Here is a 25768-nt window from a genome sequence, read left to right as displayed (position 1 = left end):
ATGTAGAATTATTTTCTTTTGCTGAGTACAGGTCAGTTGTTTTCTACTGATGACACCAGACCCTTTTTCTAAAGGAGTGAAGTATTTCACCGTTTGATGAGAATGGATCTTCTATTTCAGTATTTGCAAATACCACCTTAACTCATGGAAAGCATGTCATACGTTACGATATCAGCTGATATGATGCTATTTTTCATGCTGATGTTTTATTTATATTTCATGCTGATGTTACAGTTCAGATGGGTAGACTTTGAATACCAGCAGCACATATATTTTGTTAAAATTTCCAACGGACAGTGCTCATGGGAATCTCAGGGCAGTGTGAGAAATTATTGCTGTATATGAAATCATATCCCTTGGCTGGCTGCTTTTGCTCATGTTCCGTTGAATGCATGGAGGTGGCTCTGCTTTTCAGCAAATTAATGTTTGATTACTTTTCTTGAAATAAACTAATGTAATTGTTACTTCCCCAAATGTAGCTATCTTTGGTGCAAGTCAAGTTGGGACCCTTGATGTCCTGTCAGACTGATTAATTTTTTTTTTTAATTGCTTTGGTCCCTACTTTCTTCTCTAGGTTAGGATTTCTGCTTTCCTGAACTCCAAGCTTACTCTGGGGCACATCGTCTCTTGGTTAGTGCATGAAATTGCAGCGCTCCATTGTGATACAAACTCAATTATTCAAATCAGAAGCTTATCTGCTGCTTTGGAGCTGAGATTTTTGGAGAGTGACTGCGGCTTTATCCCTCCCTTTTTCTGTGTCCGTTGAAAGAAGTACTTTGGACAGAGGCTTTTCAGTGCTTTTGTTCCATTGCATATTTCTTTTCTCTCTAGTATTGGGTGTCTTTTTGCTCCCTCCTCTTTAATGCATACACTCACATTTAACATATCTTTCAGCCAAAAAGGTCTTGAGGACATCTTTCAATTCTCAGGCCTTGTCAGGTTTGGATGAGTTATACTCAGTCATTGAGGGGGGTAGTTTCAAGAGAAAAAGCATCTCATCTTACTTGAAGCCTTCATCCTCCCTCCTAGCCTATCTTTTGGAGTGTTTAGTTGAAAGTGTTTTGCACTTTATCTTGTCTAACTACTCTTCCTGTACATAAAAAAATAAAAATAAATCAGGAACAATAGACCCAGTTTGAATTAGCCAGCTTCTTGAAATTGCAGTGTGTGTTTGGATGTGTCTGCCCCATGTGTGCATTGTTTTATGAGTAGCTTTTCCTTTTAAATCTCTGTTATCAGTCCTTTCCCTGCTTGATAGTTCCTTTTGTTATGCCTCCTTTTAGCCAAATTTGATTTCTTTACTGTTTCTAATTGTACTCCAGCACTGAGCTGCTACTTATAGAGATGCAGACTGTTTCAGCTTTCTCATATTTCTATACATATTCATTTTTTAGCAGCTAGATACACTTGATACTGTTTGCTGTGTTTCTTAATTTGGATTTGCTGAAGTTCAGAGGATTTGGGGGTTATTTATGATTTTATGGCTAAGGATATTAAATTTAAAGAGTGATCTTTGTCCTGTCAGGTGTTTCCACCCTTTAAATCTGTTAAGGTTCCTAACAGAAGGGAAAGGGTAAGTCTAAGGTGCTAGCTTCTTGTTGCCTTTTCCACTCTTTTGTATCAGGACATTCTCAGCAAACTCCTGGAGTGCACGAGTTGCTCAGTCCTTGTGTTAAGCTTTCTCTGCCAGGTCCCTTAGTAATCATTTGTTGATTAATATTTGTAGACTTCACAGCTAGAAGGAAGCGTTATGATAATCTAATCTGGCCTCGTGTGGAAGACCAGAATGCGAACATCACCTGCTGATGCACCTCTTGCCCTGAGTGAGTCTCTCTGCAGACTGGAGCTACAAGATAGCTCTGCTTATTATTCCTTATTTTTATTTGCAGAGCATCGCTCACTTTAGCTTTGTCACTACTTGCCACAACTAAGCTTGTTTGTCTTCTATACAGAGATAATCGCTTTCCAGTTTCCATCGCTTCCCTGATGCAGTATCCCAATTGGGGTTAGTGTTCAAGTTCTGATTCATACTGTTGTCTGTGCTTGATGTCGTCATGATTTTTCTCCAGCGTGGATTCACCTTGTTCCATTTATTGCCACAGCTGTTGGTGACAGTCCCTATTGTTTCTCTGTTATTCCTTCTACAGCCAGAAAAGCCCCAGAAGGCTAGATGTATAGGTCCTCCTTTTGCATGGAAAACTACATTTCTTGGACACTGGAGGAGACCAGCAGCACATACAGGTGTTCCCTCCACTCGGAGTCTCTTATCCGGGTGCGCAGGCCTGGGCTAAGAACAACTTTCTGCAGGTAGTAATTTCTCTTCCTGCTCCCAATTTCTCTCTTGAAGCTTGGAGAGTCCCCGAGTTACTGCCAGCTACTTATTTCCCAGGTCCTCTGTTGCATTCTTTTTGCCCTTTTTTTTTATTTTGTCCTACCTCTTCCCTACAGGTTGGAAATGGATATAGTCTTACTTTTATTAAGCATCTTAATGCGTTTGCATAAGTAAAGTCAGTGCTCATTAATAACAATTCATCGGGCTCTGGTGCTCCCAAGTGGCTATTGGTGTTGTTGGGAGTGTTGTTTGAAAACAGGATAGGAACAAAGCTGCTGGTTAAGCAGCTATTGCTGTGACTGGGTGTTTCTGCACATAGGTGCTGACTATAGCTGTCACACCATGGTGGGCAGTGTGTGTCTTCCGTTTTGCATTGCATTCCTTTCAGTTCTGTATCACTGTTGCTTAGACCAGTCCTTTCCCTGGGTGATTAGAGAACTGGCTCAAAGCTTCCATTGTTGATTCAGTGTTGTTTTTTCTGAGCCTTCCACTGTGGCTCACCATGCTCACTTGCTCTGACTTTATCACTTTGAAGGTGCTTCTTAATTCCTCATAAACGATTATAAGGTTCTGTCTGCTGGACGCCAGTCCCTGTACACCTTTTGTAGCCTGCCTGTGCATGATCTTTGGTCAGGCATGTGAGATTATGCTATCGATGCATTTTTTAAGATTTCTGCAAGGAACTAACCATATCTTATTTATTTTCTTTGGGAGGAATAGGGAAGGGGTTCTGACATTTGGTCACAAACCCAAGTGGTGTTGTGGCACTTAAAAGTGGTCTTGTGAACCTTATGGAAATTCATTTATAAAAGGTGAGCTTCCATCAGAATTCAGTTTGCAATCCATAAAGGTTGTGAACTGCTGGATTATGGTATGAGTTATTTGAGGAAAGTCTCAGAATAATAGTGGTAATAAGCAGGGGATCAATGCAGGATTTGCATCATATGAAATCTAGATCAATTTAAATGAACAAGAAGCATTTAATCTGTATCCAAAGCACATCTGCATCATGTACTGGAGCAAAATATTATTTTGGGCTTCCTCAGTAACTGTGGTAACTTGTGCTTTCTGGTATCTGGCTGGCAGCTTCCGAATTTGCATAGGTACATGAGTCAGACTTGTGATTCAGATATGATGAATGTCACGGCGGGGTCCTCACGGTGGGCCGTGATCTCCTTGAGGCCCTCTCACCGCGCTACTCCGGCCCGAGGACACCCTCCATTCTCGCCTGCCACGTCTTGATCGAATATGTAGTAGGGAGGCTGCCTTGTGTTTCCTCAGGCCTGTCAGCTCCTGGACCCCTCGTGGGTCTCCCCGTACAATGGGCGCTACCCAAGCGCCCTAGCCTTATGGGCTATGCGTGGCTCCTACCAGCCCCTAATACCACGCCCCAAGCCTCGCAGATGTAAAGGACGTTGTCCGGTCTGTCTCTCTACTGTGGCCCACCCTGGGCTCCCTCTCTCATGCCCAGCCTCTTGCTGGGACTCTCGTCTGGCCCACTCTGGGCCTCCCCTGCCGATGTGGTTCCGCTTCGGGACTCTCTAGCGGGCCTCCAGTCCTATGGGCCAACCGCATGGATATCCTCCCTGACTCTGGCTCCCGGTGCTGTTACTCCCTGTCCTCTCAGGGGCAACCGCAGCGCCCTGCCTTGGTCTGAGGGGGATTGCCGCACTAGCCTGCGGCCGGGCTCGCTATGCCCGTGCGCCCACACTAGGCTACTCAATAATACACAAGGGCGTTCCCCCTCTCTGGGGGGCTCGCCGCGCCCACACTGGGCTACTCAATAAAACACAATGGCATTCCCCCTCTCTGGGGCTCGCCGCGCCCACACTGGGCTACTCAATAACGTACAAGGGCGTTCCCCCTCTCTGGGGGCTCGCCGCGCCCACACTGGGCTACTCAGTATGGCCCAGCTCTCTAGGGCTGCTCAGTATGGCGCTCCCCCCTTCTCTGGGGCTCGCCGTGCCCACACTGGGCTACTCAGTAATACCGCCCCTTTCCTGGGGCCGGGGGGCTATGTTCCCCCCCACACGCAATCCGGGGTCTCGGTCCCCGTCCGCAACCTACGGGTTGAGCCCGCGACCCACTGGCCGCGCTCCTCGCCGCCAGCTGCTCGCGCAGTGGCGTGCGAGCTGCGCCTTCGGGGTCTATGTTCCCCCACACGCAATCCGGGGTCTAGGTCCCCATCTGCAACCTATGGGTTGCGCCCGCGACCCACTGGCCGCGCTCCTCGCTGCCAGTTGCTCACGCACTGGCGTGCGAGTAATTGAGGCCTCCTCCAACCCCTACGGCCTCGCCCAAGCCTCCGGGTGTAATAACACAAACACAAAGCAAAACCACAAGCCCCTAGGCTGTAACACAAATGCAAGCCACCTGGCCATAACCCATCATCCTAGCTCAAGCCTCCAGGGCTATCATGAGCTGTACTTGCGACTTAAGCTCCTTCCCATATCTCGGCCGAGGGAGCTCCTGCCTCTCCGGCTGCTGGCAGAGAACTGCCAGCCTGGCCTCAGCCCTGGGCTTTATAAGGGCCAGGCCCTGCCCCCTACAGGCAGCTGGCTCCGCTTGGTTGCTCCGGCAACCCACAGCTGTGCTCACTTGGTTCTGCCAGGGCTCTCTCCCTGGCAGTTTCTCCTCTCTTAGGAGCAGGCACTAAGGTGCCCTGCGACAATGAACCTAGTCTTCAGAAGAGTTACGCATCACCATAGATGGATGAATTCTTCATCTTCTGCACCTGTTTTAAAATTAAGGCGGAGGTTGAAACACGGGATTGTTTTGAGAATCTGAGCTTGTCTGCTTGCAGTTGTGAACAGGAGTGTCTGGCTTTGTAGAGGCATAGCTGGTGATGTAGAACTGACTTTCCTTTTCACCTTTCAGCTCAAGTATGTGAAAGTTGGTATGGAAAAGATCAGGGGAAGTCATTCAGGCACGGAGTCTTGCCAGACTCTGCATTTAATACCAGGGATATGTTTTGCCTTTTGAGAGCAGTTTGTGCCTCTGTTCCTTTCAAATGATCTCTTTCTAAAATATCTATTTGCCAAATGCATAAAGACAGAATTGCTGGGGTAGAGAACAGATACTTGTTTCGGCATCTATTTTAACAGATCCTGATGAAATCAAGCGTGAAGTATGCCCTTTATTCCTTGCTTTCAAGTAGGTGGAGAGCTTGTTTTGTCATCCTTGGCTGAGAAATTCTCAGTGTATACAAGCTTCATTTGAATTGTCTTCTCCAATATGACTTAGGACCCCTGACAAAGTTGAAGAGTAGGAAAGTGCTTATATTTATGCTTTGTTCTTTTAAGGAAAGCACAGTTGTCTTGTACCAGGACTTCTGTGTAATGTGTTCTTGGTTCCAAAGGTATGTTCATGGGTGGAAATGTTAGCAACATTTCTACCATCTCTAGACAAGCATTCATAGAGATTTCAGCCTGGCAGAGTGGAGTTTAAATGAGGTCTAAAGTCAGGAGGTTAAGGTGTGAATGCATTCCTATCACAGGCTTCCTCCAGCCTATATTTGTAAATGTAGAAAATGGTGCTGAAATGGGTCAGTAAGTGCTTAATGTTCTAAGGTGACTTCGGCACAGAGACGTGGTTCAGTTTCTTTTCAGGACAGCAACTGAACAAATAGAAGCTCTGTGTCCCTGTATAATCAAGTCCTTTTTGGCATTCAGTCTTTTTTCCCTTTCCAAAGGCAGGCCTGAGGAATACTCATTCTCCTTTCAGCTCCCTTTTTGACCTGCTCCGTCTGGCTTTCTAGGCCTCCTGTTGCAGCCATTATTTTTCCAGCTGTGATTGTCTTCCATTTTGTGGGGAGTCTTTTCATTAGCCAGATTGATTGTTTGGGATTCCCTGCAGAGCTGCAAGCATGTTTCTCCTTTTTCATGGGGACTGATGCAGAATCCAGTAGGAATCCCCTGTTTCAACTCTTTGTATTTGAAGCCCCCTAGCTGGGTCACGTGTTGTAATATGGCCACCTGCAGGGCCCTTTTCTGGCATGGTCCCCAGGGTTGATGAAACTGTCTAAGGTTGAGGGGTAGGAAGGCATGCAGCTGCATTGGGAGCCCAAGCCCAGCTTCTCAACAATCCCACATGTCACTGTTCTGAGCAACTAGCCAAGCATCAGTAGGCTGTGTCTTCTGTTGGGAGTGCAAATAATATTAAGTCATGATGAAAATGTGGCAGTTATCTCTAAGGAGAGGAGGCCATCAAAATTGGACTCTAGCTCACATTCTGCCAGGAAGATGGAGTTCAAAGTTCTGTCAGGGCATATGACCTACTCTGATTGCTACTGTGGTCTGGAACCGATGGAAATGGATTGATTGATCATCAGACCTGTCAGGCATGTAGCAGAGTTCCATGGTCTGTTGCTTTGAGGAAGGCAGGGTTACTTATTGATTTTATAAGTCAGAGGATGTCAGTATTATTATTTATTTAGGTCTTAGCAGGTTTAACTAGCTATTGTCACTTGGGATCCTGTTCACATTGAAAATATCCATTAAATGAATTGGCTTTTATATTGGGATCAGCTCAGCAAACTAAGCATTAGAGGTGCAGCAATACATTGGTCCATATTGTATCAGCACTGATAAAAGGGAAATTGACATTATTGGCAGTCAGCTTTTTTGGCTGATGTGGCCAGTAATGTCAGTGATACATGCTGCATGCAGCTTGAGGCCTCCCGTGGTGAGGGAACGGAGTGGGGCTGGGGCTGGGCAAGGGCAGGTGCTGCCCAGCCAGGGTATGGGATGGAGCTGGCAGCTCGTCTGGGAGTGTGGGGAGTGGGGGTGGCTCCCACCACTGTGCAGACCCCTGAGAGAGGCATGGGGGGCACGTGCCCTCTGGATCTGTGTGTGGGGCAAAGGCAAGCTGTTGCTGCTGTTGCGTGCTCAGAGCCGGGGGTACTCCAGCCTCTTCCTGGCAGCTGCACTTGGGATGGATGGTGGCAGCACTGAGAGGGGGGCTATGGGGGGGCTACAGTTACCCCAGAATTTGTCATAGCCCTCCTGTAGCCCCTCCTCCCAGTGCTGCAGCCTCCCACACGGCCTGGCCTGGCCTAAATGCAGCCTCTGGAAGAGGCTGGATCAGCCCCGGTCCCAAGCACACAGCAGCAGCCCACCTTTGCCCTGGTTCCAGATCCGGGGGTACATGCCTTCTATGTCTCTCCTGAGGGTGTGTACAGTGGTGGGAGATGCCCCCTGCCCCTCTGTGCTTCCTGGATGAACTGCTGGCTCTGTCCCACACCCTGGCCCACCCTGGCTGGGCAGTGCCTGCCCCTGCCCCAGCCCCAGGCTCATCCCCAGCCAGACTCCCTCCCTCACTGTGGAGAGCCTTAATCGGCCCCCTCCACGTCCCTTCCCTGCAATAGACTTACCAGCTGGGTGCTGCTCTCCATGCTGCCGGGCTGCATATTGGCAGTCAGATTGGTATAGGTTGATATGGCAGATCAATAATTGGCCCTCAATATCAGCCCAGAAAATCTTTCTCAGTGCACCCTTACTAAGCACATGTTCCTTGGTCATTGTGAGCCAGAAAAAAATTGTTACCAGATATTGAATATATTATCCAATATTTTTGAGCACCAAGGAAGGAGGTACCTTTCTAGTCAGGAAAACATGAATATTTTCTTACTGCTTTTGGTCCTGGAGCAGAATATGAGCTAGACTAAGGAAATAGGCTGAATTTTCAGAATTGAACTCGAGAAGAGGCTTTTAAAGTAATTAAAATGTTAGAATTGCCTTTGTCACATTTGAGTCTAACAGGATTTCATTTTTGGCTTCAGAAACATAACTGTTCTTTTCAAACAGACTTTCTCCCTGCTGAGTGAGGTGCATGAGTGGCTTGTGGAAAACTTAGTTTCACTTTTGGGAGGGAAAAGAAAGGTTTAACTGGACAAGAATTAGAGGTTAGGAAAAGAATAGATACAAAACTTCCCTGGCTACTTACGCCCCCTCTCACTTTGGTGTTACTGCAGTGTCTAAACATTTCACAAATATTCATTAATTAATACTTCCACTGGCCCCAACTGGAAGGGGAAATAGAAACATCAGCATTTCTAATTTACAAAGAAGGCTTGAGGAACAGTGAAGGTGGCTTGCTTGAGGTTATGGAGGGATTGTATGGCAAAATCAGGAATTGAAACCCAATGTTCACAGTCCTGATTTAGTGCTTTAATTGTAGAACCATCCTTTTCTTCTTAAACAGTCAACTGATGGGAGCCTTATAAAGATCTAAGATAGAATAGATTTTGAAATCCTGCATCAGTGTTGAAAACAAATTTTATTTGGAAGGTGAAGGGAAATAGCATTCAATTTAGGGTAGTTTACTGAAAATATGATTACATTTAAAAATGGCATAAACTTTTCAGCACTTACCAATATATTTTTGTTTTTTTTTTTCCCCTCCCCCAACTGCTCTCTCTCCACTCTGTCTCCTATGTGTGTCTCTTTTCCCAGGCTTCAATCTTGGACTTGCACTCTGGAGCACTGTCACTGGGGAAGCACTTTGTTAATTTGTACAGGTAAAAGGTTGTGACTTGCTCTCTGTCCTCTGTCATTTTACAGCCTGAGCACTCTGTTCCTTTTCCAGTTGAAAAAGGACTTCCATTGCAGGGGGTGACAGATGACTCTGCAGGGGTTTGTAGGATTCTCTGCTGTCTCTTGTGTCCTTGTGAAAAGCTTCTGTGGCATCAAATCTGATATAACTGTTGAATTGGATTGGACCTGTAGGAAGCAATTTGTAATTTATCTGTAGGATTTGCTTTTCAAGCATTGGGTAACTACTGATGGCTCTTGCACAGTTCTTGAGCTATAGCTTTTTAAGTAGGTGGGGAAACGCAGGGAATTTTGCACCAGTTTTCTAAAATGGAATTCCCATTCTTATTTTATGGTATGTAGATGGGAGAATTTTTGGGCCCAGTAATGCTATCACTGTATCTTAAATCTTTTAGTAATATCCTGTAGCAATGCAGGGTAAGCAGTGCATTTCTTTACTTGTTGAGTTCAAACAATGGGCTGGGTTATGGGTCCTTTGTATCAGTTTAATTTATTGGTACTTTGTAAAAAAGACAAAGCAGAGATAAGGGTGAGAAGATGTAAACTGGTAATGCAGTATGGTTTGTAATGCCTCTTCTTAAACTCCTTAATTTTGCAGGTACTTTGGGGATAAAATTCAAGATGTCTTCACAGAAGAGGATTTCCAGTTATACCGGTAAAGAAATTCAAGAGTTAGAGAATGAACCAGGAAATATAATGGGGGGGGGGGGGGGTTAACCCTTATATTGCCCTTGGAGTTGGATTTAGCCATGTTGTTGTTGTGGCCTTCATTAATTGGTACCTCAGAATAGTCATATTTATAAAGATGAGAAAGCATGGGCTGGAGAAAATGGATAACAGCATCTGTTGGCAATTCATGATGAGTTGGAAGACAGCAACTTTATCAAACTGAATCCCTATGATCAGGGTAACAAGAAATGGAAATGTAAACAGAGCAATGGTAGTCACTGCCCCTTCCTCTGTGGTATGACATTAAATGACCTAAAAAACACTGACCCGTTGCTTCAAAATATATTCTTTGCACCAGACTGCCTAAGACCTGCATGTATTGCATCATCAAAAATAAGAACCTGTTCCAGTTTTACTGAAGTGAGGGACAACCAACAAGATTCAGCGAACAGTAAAAACTGTATTTGGTTATCTAGTCTCCTGCTGCACACTGTCATTTGTATTAATAGGGGGTGAAAATTTCATCTTAGTAAGCAATGACTTGAGAAATTCAGAACCCAAGTGGAACTGTCCTGTGGACCTACTCAAATAACCAGTAGGGAAGCTTTTCCACTTAAATCTGAAGGCTAAAATTGTAGAGCTGTTTCATTGTAGCTAAGGTCTAAATCACTTTTAACACTTGGTTCCATTTGTTCAATGTATTAGGCAAAACATTTGAGCTATGGAATATAACACATCCTTGTAGTTCTCCTAACAGTCTCTCCCCTGAAAGACATTCCATAGACAAATGTGAGCACCCTCTAGTGGTTGAAGTTGGTCAAGGCTGAAGTTCACACAAAGGCTAATCCAGTATTTCTCAACCTTTTTACACTAAATGAAGCCTCATTAGAAGAGGCTGGTCGGTGCCCAACAACCCTTCAGTGGTGCCACAGGATGCTGCACAGTATTATTGTGCAGCACCCTGCGGCACTGGTGAAAGGATCTTGCAGCACCCAAGGGTGTCTGCAAACTTGGTTGAGAATTGCTGTGCTAATAAATATTTGTTTTGGCTTTTGGATTAAGTATCCCTATCTTTTTTGGAACTGTGGCATTCTTACAGTTTTGACTGGTTTAACTTGACCACTTTAGCTAATATTTGTCTAATTTGGCTGAGTTTCTAGATGATAGCCTTTTAAACTTAAACGTATTCATATTCTTCCCATTGTGTAGCAATAACCTGATGAGTTTCTAGGGTTTCTTTTTTATAGTTTTTCCTATTCTATAAAATCAGAAGTCCCCAAGAATGGTATATATACTGTATATTTGTGCTCTCTTCACTGGGGGACTAAGACAGCAGCTTAGAACAGGACAGTGATTTTCAACCAGGATTTTGTGAGATCCTTTTAAGGGTAATGTGTGTGGCTCCTGTGTGAGGAACTAAGTGCTCTCTTCCACCACCCCCCCATCCTGTAGACAAGTGGTGCTCACAGCTGTTCCTCTGAGAACTCTGCCTGTTTTCCCATCCCTCTTGGAAGCCTGTTTGCAGACTGCTCCCGTGCCTTGAGCAGTGTGTTCTGCCACAGGCAGGCAGGTGGATATGGGGCCATGGAGCTTTGTTTAGCCCAGCTCAACATCCCTTGCTTCTTCTGTGCTCCCAGGGCTGGCAGGAGAGGCCACAAAGGTAGGTAGCTTTGGTCGCTGGTACTTGATACGCCATAGGAGCAGCCTCAGTAGCAGCGGTCATGCTTGCTGCCTCAGATACAGACTAGAGCAGTGGTCACGAAACAGTGGATCTCAATCCACCAGTAGATCTTGGAGTCTCTTGGCGTTGATCCGAGGCTGGGGTGGGAGGCTGAGTGCCTGTGTACATGCGCGCGTGCTCCCCAGCCCAGCAGGTCAGTTTGTGGATGGGGGAAGGGGTGTGGGCTAGATCGAGGCCCCCTGTGGTGAGGGACAGTGCCACAGAGGCAAGAACAGGGGTAAGTTGAGTGGGTCCCCGGCTGGATGGGACTTACCTGCTGGGGAGGCGCACCCCCAAATAATTTTTTCTTCCTCTGCCTCAGTCTCCCCCCTCCCCTCCCCTCCCCTTCCCACCCCACAGACTTACCTGCTGGGGAGGGGGAGGGAGCTGGGGGGAGGGGGCATGATGGCAGCACACAGTAGACCTTGGGTTGCTTTTAAATGCTAAAGGTGATCTCATACTTAAAAAGTTTGGAGACCACTGGACTAGAAGGAGGGGAGGAGGCAGAGGCACAGCAGGTTGAGGTTGTGCCCCTGCCTCCCTCACTTAGCATCAGCTAGATTCTAGTTCTCTAAATTCAGAAAAGGTAGGTAGGGGGATGCCTTGAAGCTGAAAGGGTTGAGAACCACTAGTACAGGAACCTGTAGTCAGTTCAGAAAATGTTTCAATCTGCCACAGAAAAGGCACAAACAACATTTCATAATAAATGCATTTGTTCTTCTTAATGGCACTACTTTATCCCAGACTCCAGTAGCCTGTATCTGTAATGGATTGTTACAAGCTATTCTCGGGAGCATTTATCTTCATTACTTTCATTTACCTACCAAGGTCTGTTTAAAAATATGACACCCTGGAGAGCAATAACTCAATAGAATGCATGTCTTAGCGTTACTGATTACAACAATAACAAAGCAGAGCTGACATGAGCCAGGAGTCTGGTTTCTAAACTGTTTCTGTGTCAAAATACTGCTGCTTCAGAATCGGTTATGATTCCCCGCCTCATGCTTTATCCACCAGCTCCCAAGTATATTACGGTCATTTCTCTTGTTGTATCTTTACCCAGAATAGGACTGTAGAATCAACATACTTAGTTTAAAGGCTATTCCAGCAGTGGCATTGGCAGATAATTGTAGCAGCAGGGCTGGTGCTTTTTTTTTTTTAAACCTCACTGGAATGGAGACATGTGGCAAACTGTCAGAAAGCCAGGTACTGTCCTTCCCTACCATCATTCAACTTTTATGATCTTTATTAGAAACCTTTTGGTTATAGAAGCACTTTATCTTTTCATTTGTCATTGTCACTGTCTTTCATTGGGAGTAGCGCACACATCAGTAAAGGGACCAAAAGATTAGTGTAGTTTGATTGGAGTACTGTGGGTGTCTCTCTCACTGGAGCCAAAATTTTATTGGGTGTAAAATTTTATTTGGTGTACACACTCTTCTAGCTCTTGTTTCTTAGTGAGCTGATGTTGCTGTGTATTTTACAGAAGGCCTAATGTAGTGTTTATCCTTCTTGGTTCCTCAGATCCTGTATTTGTTGATGGCCAGTACTCTTAGGCTGCAAACTAACAAAGAGTGTGAATTTAATGTATCTTGTTCTTGGACTTCAGCCTCACTACTGACTTCTCCTGTATCTCTTCAAAGCGTTCTGCCCATTGTCTCTCAGAATAGAGGGGACTCTGGTGCCTTCTTTCTTACAATGTCACCACTTTGTTCTTCCCCATGTTTGCCCTAAAAATCCCCAAGTTTGTCCAGTGTATCACAGTATCATCCTTGCCCTATTCTAAGAAATTGCAGAAGGGTTGCTATCAGCAGAAATCCTTGGGATTTTTCTGTTTTTACTTAAGCTACTCACTTGAATTCACAGTTATTGGCTGCCATTTGTGCTAACAGCTCTGTTTCCAGTGCATGTGATCAAAGCGGAAATATGTCCTGAGCAGTTGGAATATAGTTGTTGTAACCTGACTCTTGACCTTTTCATTTTAGAGAAAACAGGAATTAGTTTGCATTGACAGTCAAAGTGCATTATAATTTGTAGAAAGAGGGCTTTGTAGAGTCTCAAATAATTTTACGTATTTCATAAACTATTTGGGTTGTATCTGGAATGGCAATGAGGAGAATGGGAGCAAAAAAATTTAGTTGGCCATGTAAGCTTGATGCATGTTTAACAAGCGTGATGATAACCCTGCTTGAGGTCCAGGAAGTAGAAAGGGCGGGCAATTAGTTTGGGCGGAGGGACGCTTACCCAGTTTTGGCAAGCTGTTGAGGGCTGTATGGGTAGCCCCACCCCCTGGTCACCATATTGGGACCAATGTCCCAGGGTCAGACACTGGTGGGGCCCAGAGTGGGGTGCAGGCTGGCAGGTGTCTGTGGAGCTGGGCTGAGCTGCACCAGCAGGGAGGTGGGGGAGCTGTCCTGGCTCCATAGAGCCCCTGCCAGCTGGGACCCTGTACCCCTGCCGGCCTGCTCTAGGCCCTGCTGGCTCTGGCCCTGGGACACCGGTGCGGGCTCCACGCTCCTGCGCCTGCTCACCCCCTGTGCCACCCCAGGCCCGTGATACAGGCGGGGGGCAGCGTGCAGCCCCTACCCCCTGCTCGCCAGCAGGGAATGAGGTGGTGCGGAGCATGGGGATAAGTGGCTCCTTACCCGCGGTCATTACTGCAGCTGCTCGCAGCCTGTGTGGGGCTGTCCTGAGTAGGCACAGGCAGCCCCATGTGGGCTGCAAGCGGCTGCAGCACAGGGTGCCAGCCCTGGCATGGGGCCATTGTTCCCCTGCACTTGGCACCAGCCTGTAACCCACCCCCGCTGCCAGCCTGGGCCCCATGCTGGCTCTGGGCTCACCTGTCGAGGCTGTGCCATGGCGGCAGCAGCTACTCGAAGCAGATGGAAGCGGCCTCCTTGCTTGCCACGCCAGGCAGTGTTTGCTGCTGCTGCCTGCCCGGAGCTCACGCCTTGGGCAGCACAGAAGCAGTGGTGGCAGCTTCATTACAGCCTACTGCGGCATGAGTTCTGGGTGGGCAACAGCAGCAAACGCTGCCCAGTGCGGCAAGCAGGGGGATTGCAGCTGCTGCTGTCATGGTGCAGCCCCATCCAGTGAGCTCGGAGTCGTCGTGGGGCCCAGGCTGGCAGCGGGGGTGGGTTACAAGCTGGTGCTGAGCCTGGGTGGGGAGGGGGAACAGCCCCTCCCCCGCCCTGGGGCCAGTGCCCCGTGCTGCAGCCACTTGCTGCGAGCGGCTGCAGCAGGGAGTGCAGGTGATGGGGTGGGGGAGGGGCCGCTTTTCCCGTGTTCCACACCAGCCCGTCTCCTGCCCCCCCCCTTTACCTGAGGTTCCCATGCTGGGGCAGCCATGTGGTCCCAGGCCAGAAGCCCCTGCTGAAATAGAGAGACTATAGACCAAGCAGAAACACCATTTCCGAAATCAGCGCACAAAGTAAACTGATGAAAGGGTCGCAGTGGATTTTAGATAAATTGTGAACAAAGAAAATTTGCAGTCTGGAAAATTTAAATTCCAGAAGATCAGTTTACATTTGGACTATTCTAGGAAGCATCTTCACCTTTGAAAGATGCCATGAAATATGGGTTGACACTTGATCCCAGCACACTATAGATTAATTTGCTTTCATAAAGTGAGACTAGCAGATGTTGTTGTAGTTGTTGTTATATTCTCTGTAGAATGTAGCTGTCCCATAAACGCACATTTGCCATCCTGCTCTGGAGAGAGGCTGCCTGAACATGACATATGTGGGAGGAAAGGTGCAGTCTGTAATTGTTCCAAAGCACTCCACTGCCCTGTGGCATCAGCCCTGTTGATGGATTCTTTTGTCCAGCCATATTATATATGAAATGGGATCTTTCCATCATTTCTGCTAGCCTTTAGTACAGTAAGACACTCAAAGAAGGTATTTTAGAGTAAATCAATATTTGGCAGCTTTTGACTGAAGGAACCTAAGAGTTTACTGATTTTCTTCGAGATACGTAGCTGGGCTTACTTTGGATTGCAACTGAACACTGCCCTTGTGTAGCTTTCCCTTGAAAATGAGGATAGGAGGTCAGAGAGGGGGTGGTTGTTCTGTGAGAAATGTGTTCCTAAGGCTGTGCATGTGTGTTGCTGGTACATGTTGTACAGCTTGCGTCCCCCCTCACTGGCGCCCTACTCCCTGGTGAGGTCAGAGTGGGGTCCTAAGTTAGCACCACCTGCGTGTTCTGGTTGCTGTTCCTGCTTGCCGACCATGACTAAATGATGTTCTTCTTGGGAGACAGTTCATGGCAGGTGGCTTGTGGGATCCTACACCCTAGTTTCTATGTGGGGCTCGAACATCCCTTTTACCCCACCCTTACCACATCCAACAGCAGAATGGACATTGGTGTCCTGAGGGTATAATTACAAATGATTACTTCTCATCTGGAAGTCCTGCAGTTGAGGGTATGAGAGACCTGGCTGCTGGCTCCTTGTAGGTCATCCCTGGCTACAAACGGAGGTCTCTGCAACTGAACTTGCCTCAGTCCTGCAATACTAGTGTTCTTGTAAAGGAAAATCCAGAAACAAACATCAGTGAAAATCAATCAGTGTCTGCTGGTGTGGGCCCTGGGTCGTGCTCCCTGAGGCCCACAGGCCTCTGGCTGGGTGCCTTTTATCTTCCTCTTTAATAAGCTGTGCTCTGTGGGCTCAGCAGCTTCCCACTGCACCTTCGCAGCCTTAATATGGACCCTCCAATGGGTCAGCACCCCTTCCTACCTCAGCCCTGTCTGACCTGAGGCTGGGTCTGGTTGGGTTGCTCCTGCTGCCCCTCCAGCCATCTGTCTTGGTGGCCCTGGTCTGCTCCCTGATGCACACTAGCCCCTTGTTTCCTCTGCCCTGTGGTCCCATGCCACCGATGGCTTTGGCACCTGGCTCTGCCCCAAGCTTCTGCCCCTCCTTGGGTTCCCCCACGTTGTGCCTCTCCTGCAGCACATGGCCTGCTCCTGCGTGCCACTTCCCTACCTTGCTCAGCGGCATTTCGCAGCCCCCTCCCGAGGCACCTTTCTGAGGTGTCTCCCCTCTTGGAGTGTGCTCTAGGGTTGTGCAAAACTTCGGTCACTGATTCGATTCGGCAGAGATTCAGCCCGATTCGGCAGCCGAATCTCCTCATCTGAATCAAATGAGGAGACTCTTTAATCTCTCCGAATCAAATCAGAACCCTCCAAATCAGAGATTCAGAGAGAGTCGACGATTTGGACACAGACACAACTTTAAATGTATTTTCTACATACCTCAAGGTACCAGGCGGCTCGTGAACGATTTTTCTTTCAGGTGGCTCATGAAGAGGTTGGCATCTTGAGGGGCCATTTTTGTTCCCATAGCTGTGCCCATGGTTTGGAAGAAGTGATGACTGTTGAAAGTGAAGTTGTGGGTGAGGATGCAGTGGATGATTTGTGTAACGTTGTTGCAAATCTGAGTGTTCTTGAAGGTCTTTCCATCAAGCAGCTTCATAGTGTGGGATGTTAGTGAACAAGCTGGTGACAGCTATGGTTACAAGTATGGCTTTCTCAGGAAGGTGGTTGATGGTCTAGGTTCTGTTAAGAAAATTTGTGGTGTCTTGTAGAAAACTTACTCTTTGAGTGACAAGTGGTCATTCAAAGAGCAGTATTTCTATCTCTCTCACTGTCTTTTTTTCTCAATATTTATACTGAGAAATATAGAAGTTTCTTTATATATTGTCTCATTGTCGTCTTTAGTTTTGTTGGGGGTTCAACCCATTTGGTTTGACCTATCCCACATTTGTAGGAAGCTCATATTAAATACAGACTTGGCTTAAAATAACTTTCATGTCTTGACTTGATTATGAGTTCGGTGTTTCTAGGTTTAGGGCTTTTTTTAATATTCAACTAAATAATATAACTTGCAAAGTACATTTTCAGGCCCCTGTGATATTTATACAGACAGAATAAGGTGGAGTGGGAGTCTGTGGAGCATATTGCATGAATCTTTGTTTTACCAGCTCTTCATCTCATTTTAAAATATGACCTGAAAATATACCTTTTTATTTTCCATGGTATCTTTTTCATTTTCTTTGGCTGCTGTTCTGAAACTGGGTTATTTATTGCATTGTCTAATGCAGTTGTTCCTCATTGTGCATTTATGCTGTGGGTTTAGTTCCTTTAATTTTGGTATAATTGATTACATCTAAAACACTTTGGGCTACATTGCTGAGGAAAAAAATATAGCAGGTAAAATTCTTAATGGAATTGTTTCTCCAACACACAAATGGATGTTCAAAAATAAGGTTTAATAATAATAAGGATATGAAGAAGGGAAAAGTTTCAGACTTGGGCTATCACTCTGGCTTCTCATGCAGTACCCATGGATTTTAGGATTCATGCATATACTTTTATGGGACTTGCATGCAATTTGAGCACATCCAAATTTATCCTCCTTTGTGATAAACTTCTTCTGAAGTCCATGCGAGTGAAGGTGGGAACCTAGTGTTTGAATACTATTCAGCTTTAGCTCTGAGCTTTGAAACATGGTGTTGCTTTAAAACAGGGTGAGTATGATGGGGAAGTTGTTTTTGCTTTTTTTTTTTTTTTTTTGAAACAGAGGCTGTGTGTGTGTGTGTGTGTGTGTGTGTGTGTGTGTGTGTGTGTGTGGAGGGGGGGCATGGGCATACATGAATTCCTTCCCATTATGGGTCCCATTTCTTCAGTGGAGCCACCCTGGGGCTGTCAGAAGGACCCTTCACAAGAGCTGGAGTGGTCCTGTGTTTGCAGTGACCTGTGTGAGAGATGGATGTTTTGTTGTCAAGCGTGTGCTTTTAAAGGCCTGATACAAAGTCAGTTGAAAGATTCCCACTCGAGTCAGTCAGCGTTGGATCCAGCATTAAAATAACTTGAACTTTCTCCTGTGTTTAGAGCTGTGTTTGACGAGACAGCTAGATCAAAGTGGGAGGTTGTGCCCTTTTCCCTGTTCTGAGACTGACTTACTACTTGTTTATGACTTGCCACCAACATAGCAGGCAGCACTAGCTCTGTTCCTTTACTTTTCAGTTTTTATTGTAGGAAAGTTAACTCTTTTGCTCATTGTGCTGTGACTTAAAAGATGTGTTGCTTTATGTGTTAGTCCAGTTTTGGTATTCCAGTTTCTCGAGTTGGGGATAGCTTTCTTTATAAATAGGGTTCTCCCCAACTTGAGGAGGCAGGTAGCTGATTTGGCGGGGTGATTGTGGGGCCACCATTTTCATGGGTGGATCGTGGCAGGGCCCTTCCACACCTCTAATTGGCCAAGGGGTCCCAGCAGTCCCACCCCTCCCTGCAGATTGGCAGATGCCATGAAACAATGACTTAATTACCCTGATTAAATCAGAGGAAGCCATTAATCCACTCATTATTAAGTGTGGATTAATGGCTTTCCCAGGCTTAATCTGGGGAATTAAGATGTGGTTTTGGGCCATCCCCAATCTAAACATTCAGTTAAACTCCACATGCGCCATGGGGTGGATGGTAGAGAAAGGACCAGGGGCAGTGGAGCCCCAGCCCCTTCCCTGCCATCAGCCCTGAGGCATGCGTGCACCCGCTGCCAACAACGAGCCGGGCTGGGACTCCACAGACCTGGGGGCAGCTGCTCGCAGCCTCCCTGCCACCTGCTCCAAGACTAAAGGGCTTCCCACCCTTTTCTCTGCTTGCTGGTAAGTTTTTTGTTGTTGTTGTTGTTTTTGTTTTTTGTTTTTCTAGCAGGCCTGCCAAAATTGTGGAGCCCGCTGTTTCTTGTGGAAATTGTTTGATTTTTGCATTTTCCATGAAAAATGTACAGTCATGATTTCCATAGGTCCCTGCCTATAAAGTGAGACCTCTGTCATGCCAGCTAGTTTATATCTCTTTGAAATGAAGTGTGAAGCAATCACATATCTAAAATAGCAAATTACACTGCTGCATGTAGCTCATCCTGATCAGTGCATTAGTGCAGGCTTCCTTTAGTGTGAAACATTTATTGTTCTCTCTGAATGTCTTTTTTACATTAGTAAGCAAGAGAACAATTGTGAAAAGGTTAATATAACTGTGGCATTTGGTCCATTGACTCCATAAAATTTCAGTAAATTGTATTGGTATTGTTGGGAATTAGCTGCTGGATCCTCTGTGTTTTATAACCCTTTGCAGATAAAAAGGCTAGGGACAGACATTACACATAAATGAGTTTAAGTGATCAGAAACTGGTTTAAACCTGTAACAGAACAGATATTCAGTGCACATAAACCAGTCTGAAAATGGTTGAAACTGATTTGAGATAAACCTGGTTGAATCTAGTATCAGACTTAAATGATTGGGTTCAAACCTGTTTATGCAATGTCTGTCCCAGACCCCTTGCTGGTTTAAGTTAAATCAGACTCCCCCAGCACCCCGGCATGCTCTCTGGGCTGGTCGGGGCTCTCTGCTCCACAGCAGAGCTGGCCCCTCCCCTCTGCTCCCTGGCTGGAGCTTGGCAGAGACTTGCAGGCACAGCAGGGTCTGCTGGCTTCCCTGTGTCCCCCTTTCTCTCCTCTCTCACCACTTGCTGCTAAAGCAGAGATCCCTTCCTCCTCTCTGCCACAGCATGGACCATAGCCAGTATGTGGTATGCTAGTTAATGCCAAGAGGTGCCTCTGTGTGTGCCTCTCCAGTTTCACTGGGATAGGCAGACAGAACAGTGACCACTTAGGGCTTCTTGAGCTAATCAACAGGTCAGCTGGTAAACTGTTTAAGAAGTTTGAAATAATGTGGAAAGAGGCTATTGTTTTGCTAATTTGGTGATAAAAACTGTTATCAGTTTGCTGGAGACAATATGAGGAAGCAGGGAGGAAAATTGAAAAGCTCCGTATCATTAACAGACGCATGCACTGCACCCCCCCTCCCCTTTGCCTCAGAGTGCTAGCTTTGAGCTGGCAGCACTCCTGTCCCTTGAGCAGCCAGTGAGGAAAAGCCTGGGACTGTGCAGGCATACCTCCATAATGAGAGAGTTCTGCCCCCCTCAGCTCAGCTCCCTGCAGAACAGAAGGGAGGACTGCTCTAGTGCCACCCCTGCACCCGGCTTCTAGCCTGAGCCACTGCAAGCATGTGCCTTAATTTCCTCAGTCCAGAGAGGGTGTCTCTCCAGTTTCAAACCAGTTCAGCCTAGCCAGGTTAGATTAACCTGCAAAGACTGAATCAATTCAGGCTCAGTCTTTTTGAATGTCTGTCCCTAGCCGAATGGATTTCCTTTCATTTTTTTTTCTGACCACATTTTACATTTGATCATATAAGGCTTCCTGTAATAATACTCCCTGTAAACCTTTTAAAAATATTTTTTTCCAGATTTAAGGATGATCACTAGACACTCATTAAAACACTGATTATCTTTTTTCTGGAATACAATGTCTCCTCCACTAGCATTCATTGTATCATGTACACTTATTAAGTTTGCATAAAGACCATGGCTTATTGAGCATAATGAAGAGGTACTGCAGATGTTGATCATCATTTTTGTAAATGGCTATAAGATGGTCACTCTAATTTTTCAGAATCACCCAACTTTTTACTGAAGTTGACAGAATTGCAAATTTAAATGGGCACAAAATTTGCATCAGCTTGTTATACGTTTAGGGCGAGCTACCACCTGTGTCAAATGTGGGCAGCCTATGGTATGAATCAGGAAGGAGGCTAAAACTCATGCTTTTGGATCTGTAGAGAGAGACCCTAGTAGCTCTGCCATTGTGTCCGTCCTGTTTATAATCAGAAAGCACACAAATATTTGTCTTTGGAAGATTTTGCTTATTTTTACTCAGATTAAGTTTAGGAAAGGGAAAATAAACTTTAATAAGCCTGTGGCTGGCCTGAACAAGTTTAATTTTTGTTGCCATTTTTGTGAAATAAGAAGACAGAGCTGAGTAAAGGTTTAGTTCCTCCTTCCCCAGTTTGCAAAATGTGCAAGCTTGCCCTAAGTTGTTATGTATAATGAATAAATGTATATTTAAATAATGCATAAGTGAATATTTAAAGCTGCGTATGGGGACTGTAGAATGAAATTTAATGGAGCGGTTTTAAAAATGGAAAAGGAATCAAAGCAAAAGAGAAACCAGTGTTTTTAAGGCCCTTGAAGGGCCTTATAAATATTGGATATTAAAACAGGTGTTAAGATGGTGGCCCCAAAACAAAGTAATTAAATGTTCTTTACCTTTTGGAGCAAGCATGTCAGCACAGACATATTCTAGTGAACTGAACCCCCAGCAGAAAGCCAGAGCATAGTTTAATTTTTCCTTTTGTCTTCTTGGGTGATGCTCCCATCTTTTTAGGTGGATTCTGAAAAATGCTAAGTACTCAAGTCATGGTGAAATTAAATGGGCATTGACAGCATTTGGTGCCTATGGGGAGGGACCCAAGGGACCTGTGCCCTTGTGTAAATGGGCTTCTACTGAGTCTTTGCTTGTTGGGAATAACAGAGGGATGATCTTTCCAGATGGGCTGCAGTTCAAGAAAACACCTAGGCATACCCTTTTTTAGCTTTTTCATACTTAAGTGCATGCTTAACTCAGCAAAACACTTACTGAGCAAAGCCAGAAGGTGCAACCAGTGTTTAGTGCTAGCATAAACATTCTTACAGGTGCAAGTCGACATGACCTAATAATCCTCTAGGTCTCTTAAGACAAGAGAGATTGTCTTGACTGGCCTGTGGGCTGCATCAGGCCCATGGACTTCCCCCACATGCTGGATCCAGCCCCTGTGGTGCCTGCTCTGGCCAGCCGTGGATGCAGGTTGCGTACTGGGGACCTATCGGTCCATGGACAGCCCTCCTTGCTCCTGTCACCACTTGCTGGATCCAGAGTCTGCTGTACTTGGTCTGGGACTGTGCCACATGCACCGTCTGCTCTGGGACCTGATCTGCATGTGGCACCTGCCCTGGATCAGTGGGTGGCTTGTGGCCTGAACTGACCAGAGCAGACACCACAGACACAATCTGGCAAGTGGGGGTCGTGGTCCCATACTGGTTCAGCACCAGTGGGTGCTGCATGCAGGGTGTGTCCCAGAACCTGCATGTGGGGCTAGTCCAGGATGTTATGTGTGGGTCAACTTGGGACCAGAGGTTGGATGACGTGGCTCCATGGGCTGGATTTTTGACATCCCTGTGATATGAAATATATCCTTTCTGTGTTTAAAAATAAATAAAAAGCTTCTGGTGTTGTGTGCTTCTTAGAAAGTTGCATAAGTGACAGAAGAACCAGAGCAAAAATATTTTGGGTGAGGTTTTCATATCAATTTAGCAGTTTTAGAACACCTCTTTTAATGGAAAATGTTAATTGTAGTATCTGTTTCCCTAAGTGTTCATAGCATATTTTTATTGTGTGTGTGAAATCCTAGTTTCAAAGAGACCGAGACTGACAAAGACTTTTAACATAGTTGAGCTTTACCAGTGTTTCTTTTCAAAATATTCTAGTTGGAAAGCTTGGAAATAATATCTTTCTTTTCTCTTTAGTCAGATATGTTCAGTATAAGCCACATGTAGGGATGTCGTTGATGCTAAGTGGGTACAAAGTGCTTTTTGAGCCTTTGCAGGAGGTATGTAGATCTCTCACAGTCTTGCATAAGAATATAAGAGCTGCCAGATTAAATCAGACCTCAGGTCCATCTATCCCAGCGTTCTTTATCACACGGTGGCACAGTGGATGCTAAGGGGAAAAATATTTCTGCAGGGTATATTCAGACTGATCTTTCCTTGTTCTTGATCCTTTCTAGCTTCCAGCAGTTAGATGTAGCACCATATTTATCTACCTTAAAACAGAGTTTAAGATTCCTCTTGTGGATCCCTCCCTCCCTCCCATACCGGTCAGAACTATGTATGTTGGATACAGCCTTAGTTTCCAAGCAAGTGCAAAGATTTCATGTTTTCATGGCTCAGATTAGATAGCTTTTAGTATTGAGGCCTACACTATTTTCTAGCCTCCATGCAAGCTTGTCTAAGGACAATTCTGCCATATTCAGTGAATTAATCCATACCTTGCTTCTGTTTATTTTATTCTACACCTTTCCAGCTAAAAAATTAGTTTCTCTCTTTGTGGCTTCCTAAATATTTCTCTCAAGCTTTAACCTTTCTAAAGACAAAGACTCGACTTCCTCATTTGCTTCAGGCTAAAAGGATATCTGTCAAATATTTTCTGTTTAATTTTGTGCTATTTATTAAATATGTCAGTGTGCATGACATTTTGCAGAGACTGAGGCCACAGTACTTTCACTAAGGAATTTAAAAATCAAAACCTTGGGAAAAGGTGGTGGTTTTTAGCTTTTGAGAATAACAAGATAGGGAAGAATCCAGAGGTTAAGGGTTATTATAGGTCTGATACTGTCAAGGCAAAGAGAATAAAGCTACAAATTTCCTGAAATTAATTTTCAGAAGTAAATTTCATGAAGAAGTTTAGGGTGGGAAAGAAATGACAGAAGATGGAACAGAATGTGAAAGAAGGAATATAGATAATGTCAATTTGCGGTTCATATTGGGTCTGTACCATAGTGCAGTGTCTTTCCCTGTGTTTAAAGTGTTGTCATATTTTTCTGTTCAGTGATATAAGGCAGAGGATTCAGCACAGAATTGCTCAGGCATTTGGTATCAGCTCTTCTTCCATGTATCTGACCAAGCCAACTTTCTTCTCAAGAATAAATAACACTGAGGCCAAGACAGCCCATGATGAGTACTGGCACCCACACATTGACAAGGTAAGTGGAAGCTGAGAAGGGCAGAACCTTTCCTCTTGATATTAAATGGCTTTGGAGACTGAGCATCAAAGTGTTCCAGACCATGTACTAATCATGGTTGGAAAATGTTTTTAGGCTATTTCTATAAAAAGTGTTTCTGTTAAAGAAACTCAGATGAAGAATAAACCAAATCATCTTTTTTTATTGGCAGTCCAGATCTGGATCACTTCTTTTTGTAATTCCATCATGCTGATCCCCATTTAGGAGCCCTAGAACCCTGGTCATCTGGGGTGGAAGGTAACCAGTCAGGTGCCCTGTCTGATTTTTTCAGTAGTCTTGATGACATGGATTTAATCTGCAGAATACTTCAGTTTTTATCAAACTGGCATTTTCTGATGGAATGCTGCTCTTTTGGGAAATTCTTCAACCAGTTCTAGCAAGCGTTATTTTACAGGTGAATGATGCGCTTAAGGCACCTGTCAAGATGTATAGATTACTTAAATGCTTAGATTTCATGATGTGCAAAGTAAAGTTTTGTTTTGTTGTATGTTCTGTAGAGGAAATGCTACAACCTCTTTCTTGATCTGATTTAGTTTGTAGTGGAAAGTTATTTGAGTGATTCTTATAAACATAGCAAAGATTATTGGATCATAGCTTACTGTCTCTCTAAAGTTTTGATTGGATTGAACTGAGTAGTCTTTGCATTAAATTTAGTTCTGATTTTTAATTGTGTGTCTAAGGAAATCTGACTAGCAAGAACTCAAAGTGAGAAATACCATATAGTTAGCTAAATAAGTTTGGACTTCAACAGGGACACACAAACTGGAATTACTCCAGAATCATGGACCACCCAGGGAGGAAGAACCAGATGTAAGATATATAGCACCCAGAAATATTATTAAAATGTCAAGAGGTGCAAGTTACTAATAGATTAGCTTCTAAGCATATTACTTCGAGGATTCTTGATTAAAGTTAGATAAAGAAAGGTTTCTTGTCATGAAAAATACCTGGTATTTAGAAGGACTTAGTTGGGTAGAATATTATATCCAAATTCTAGTGGTCACCTTTGACCTGGAGAACCTCTATAAACTGTCACTCTGATTAACAAAAAGGTTGCTCCACTACACTGAATCTCAGAAAACTTGGTGACAGGCTTACAGTACTTGATACAGCCTCAGTATGAATTGGGAAAGTAATGCAAGGTGAAGTATTCAGTCATGGATGTAGCAATTATGATCATACCAGTTTCTCAAAGTTGTTCCGAGTGAGAATGTAAGTACCAGAATAACATGGACACTGGACCCTATCCAGGGAGGATTTTTGCAATGCAAATTGGTCAAATCGGTACTGATAAGAACTACTGAAGGATGAAAATGGTGCTAAAGTGGTTGCTGGCAGCTCCATCAGATACTCCAATGAATTCTGGATGATGCCATCAAATCAACAAGCCTTGTTCTTTGAACGGCACTTCATATGTTTCCTCTCTTTATGTGCTTTTTTCTGTGCTTTTAAAAGAACTGTTGCATTGTCCCAATGCCACAACAATTTGTTACTTCAAATCTATAATAAGCAAAAAAGGGTCCTTATAAGTTATGTCAGAAGGTAGGAGGATTATTCAGAACTGATAATTAGTTTGAGGGTGGCACTATGCTGCTTCCTGTCAATTTTCAGGAGATGTAAGTGGAGATGCATTGAGTGAGAAAATGATTGCACATCAAATGTATTTATGCCAGTGCTTGGAATAATGAAACTTGTTCAGTGAATAATTTGACGGGGTGGGCAGTAAGTGAACATGCATAGGAAGGCACTGACCTAGGAAGAGTTATT

General features: G+C 44.9%; 1 protein-coding gene across 3 annotated transcripts in view; it reads left to right on the top strand.

Annotated features, from left to right (window-relative positions):
* OGFOD3 (2-oxoglutarate and iron dependent oxygenase domain containing 3) overlaps positions 1-25768 on the top strand; it is a 99544-nt gene that overhangs the window by 17793 nt on the left and 55983 nt on the right. For all 3 annotated transcript variants that reach the window (XM_019494343.2, XM_014601800.3, XM_019494342.2), the window contains exons 5-7: positions 8785-8849; positions 9482-9538; positions 23809-23962. In XM_019494343.2, the coding sequence (XP_019349888.2) occupies positions 8785-8849; positions 9482-9538; positions 23809-23962 (276 nt within the window). The remainder of the gene's footprint in view (positions 1-8784; positions 8850-9481; positions 9539-23808; positions 23963-25768) is intronic.

Source organism: Alligator mississippiensis, chromosome 8, assembly GCF_030867095.1.
Source record: "Alligator mississippiensis isolate rAllMis1 chromosome 8, rAllMis1, whole genome shotgun sequence".
Taxonomy (NCBI): domain Eukaryota; kingdom Metazoa; phylum Chordata; order Crocodylia; family Alligatoridae; genus Alligator; species Alligator mississippiensis.
Note: the sequence above shows the minus strand (reverse complement) of the source record. Positions and strands in the feature narration are given on the sequence as shown.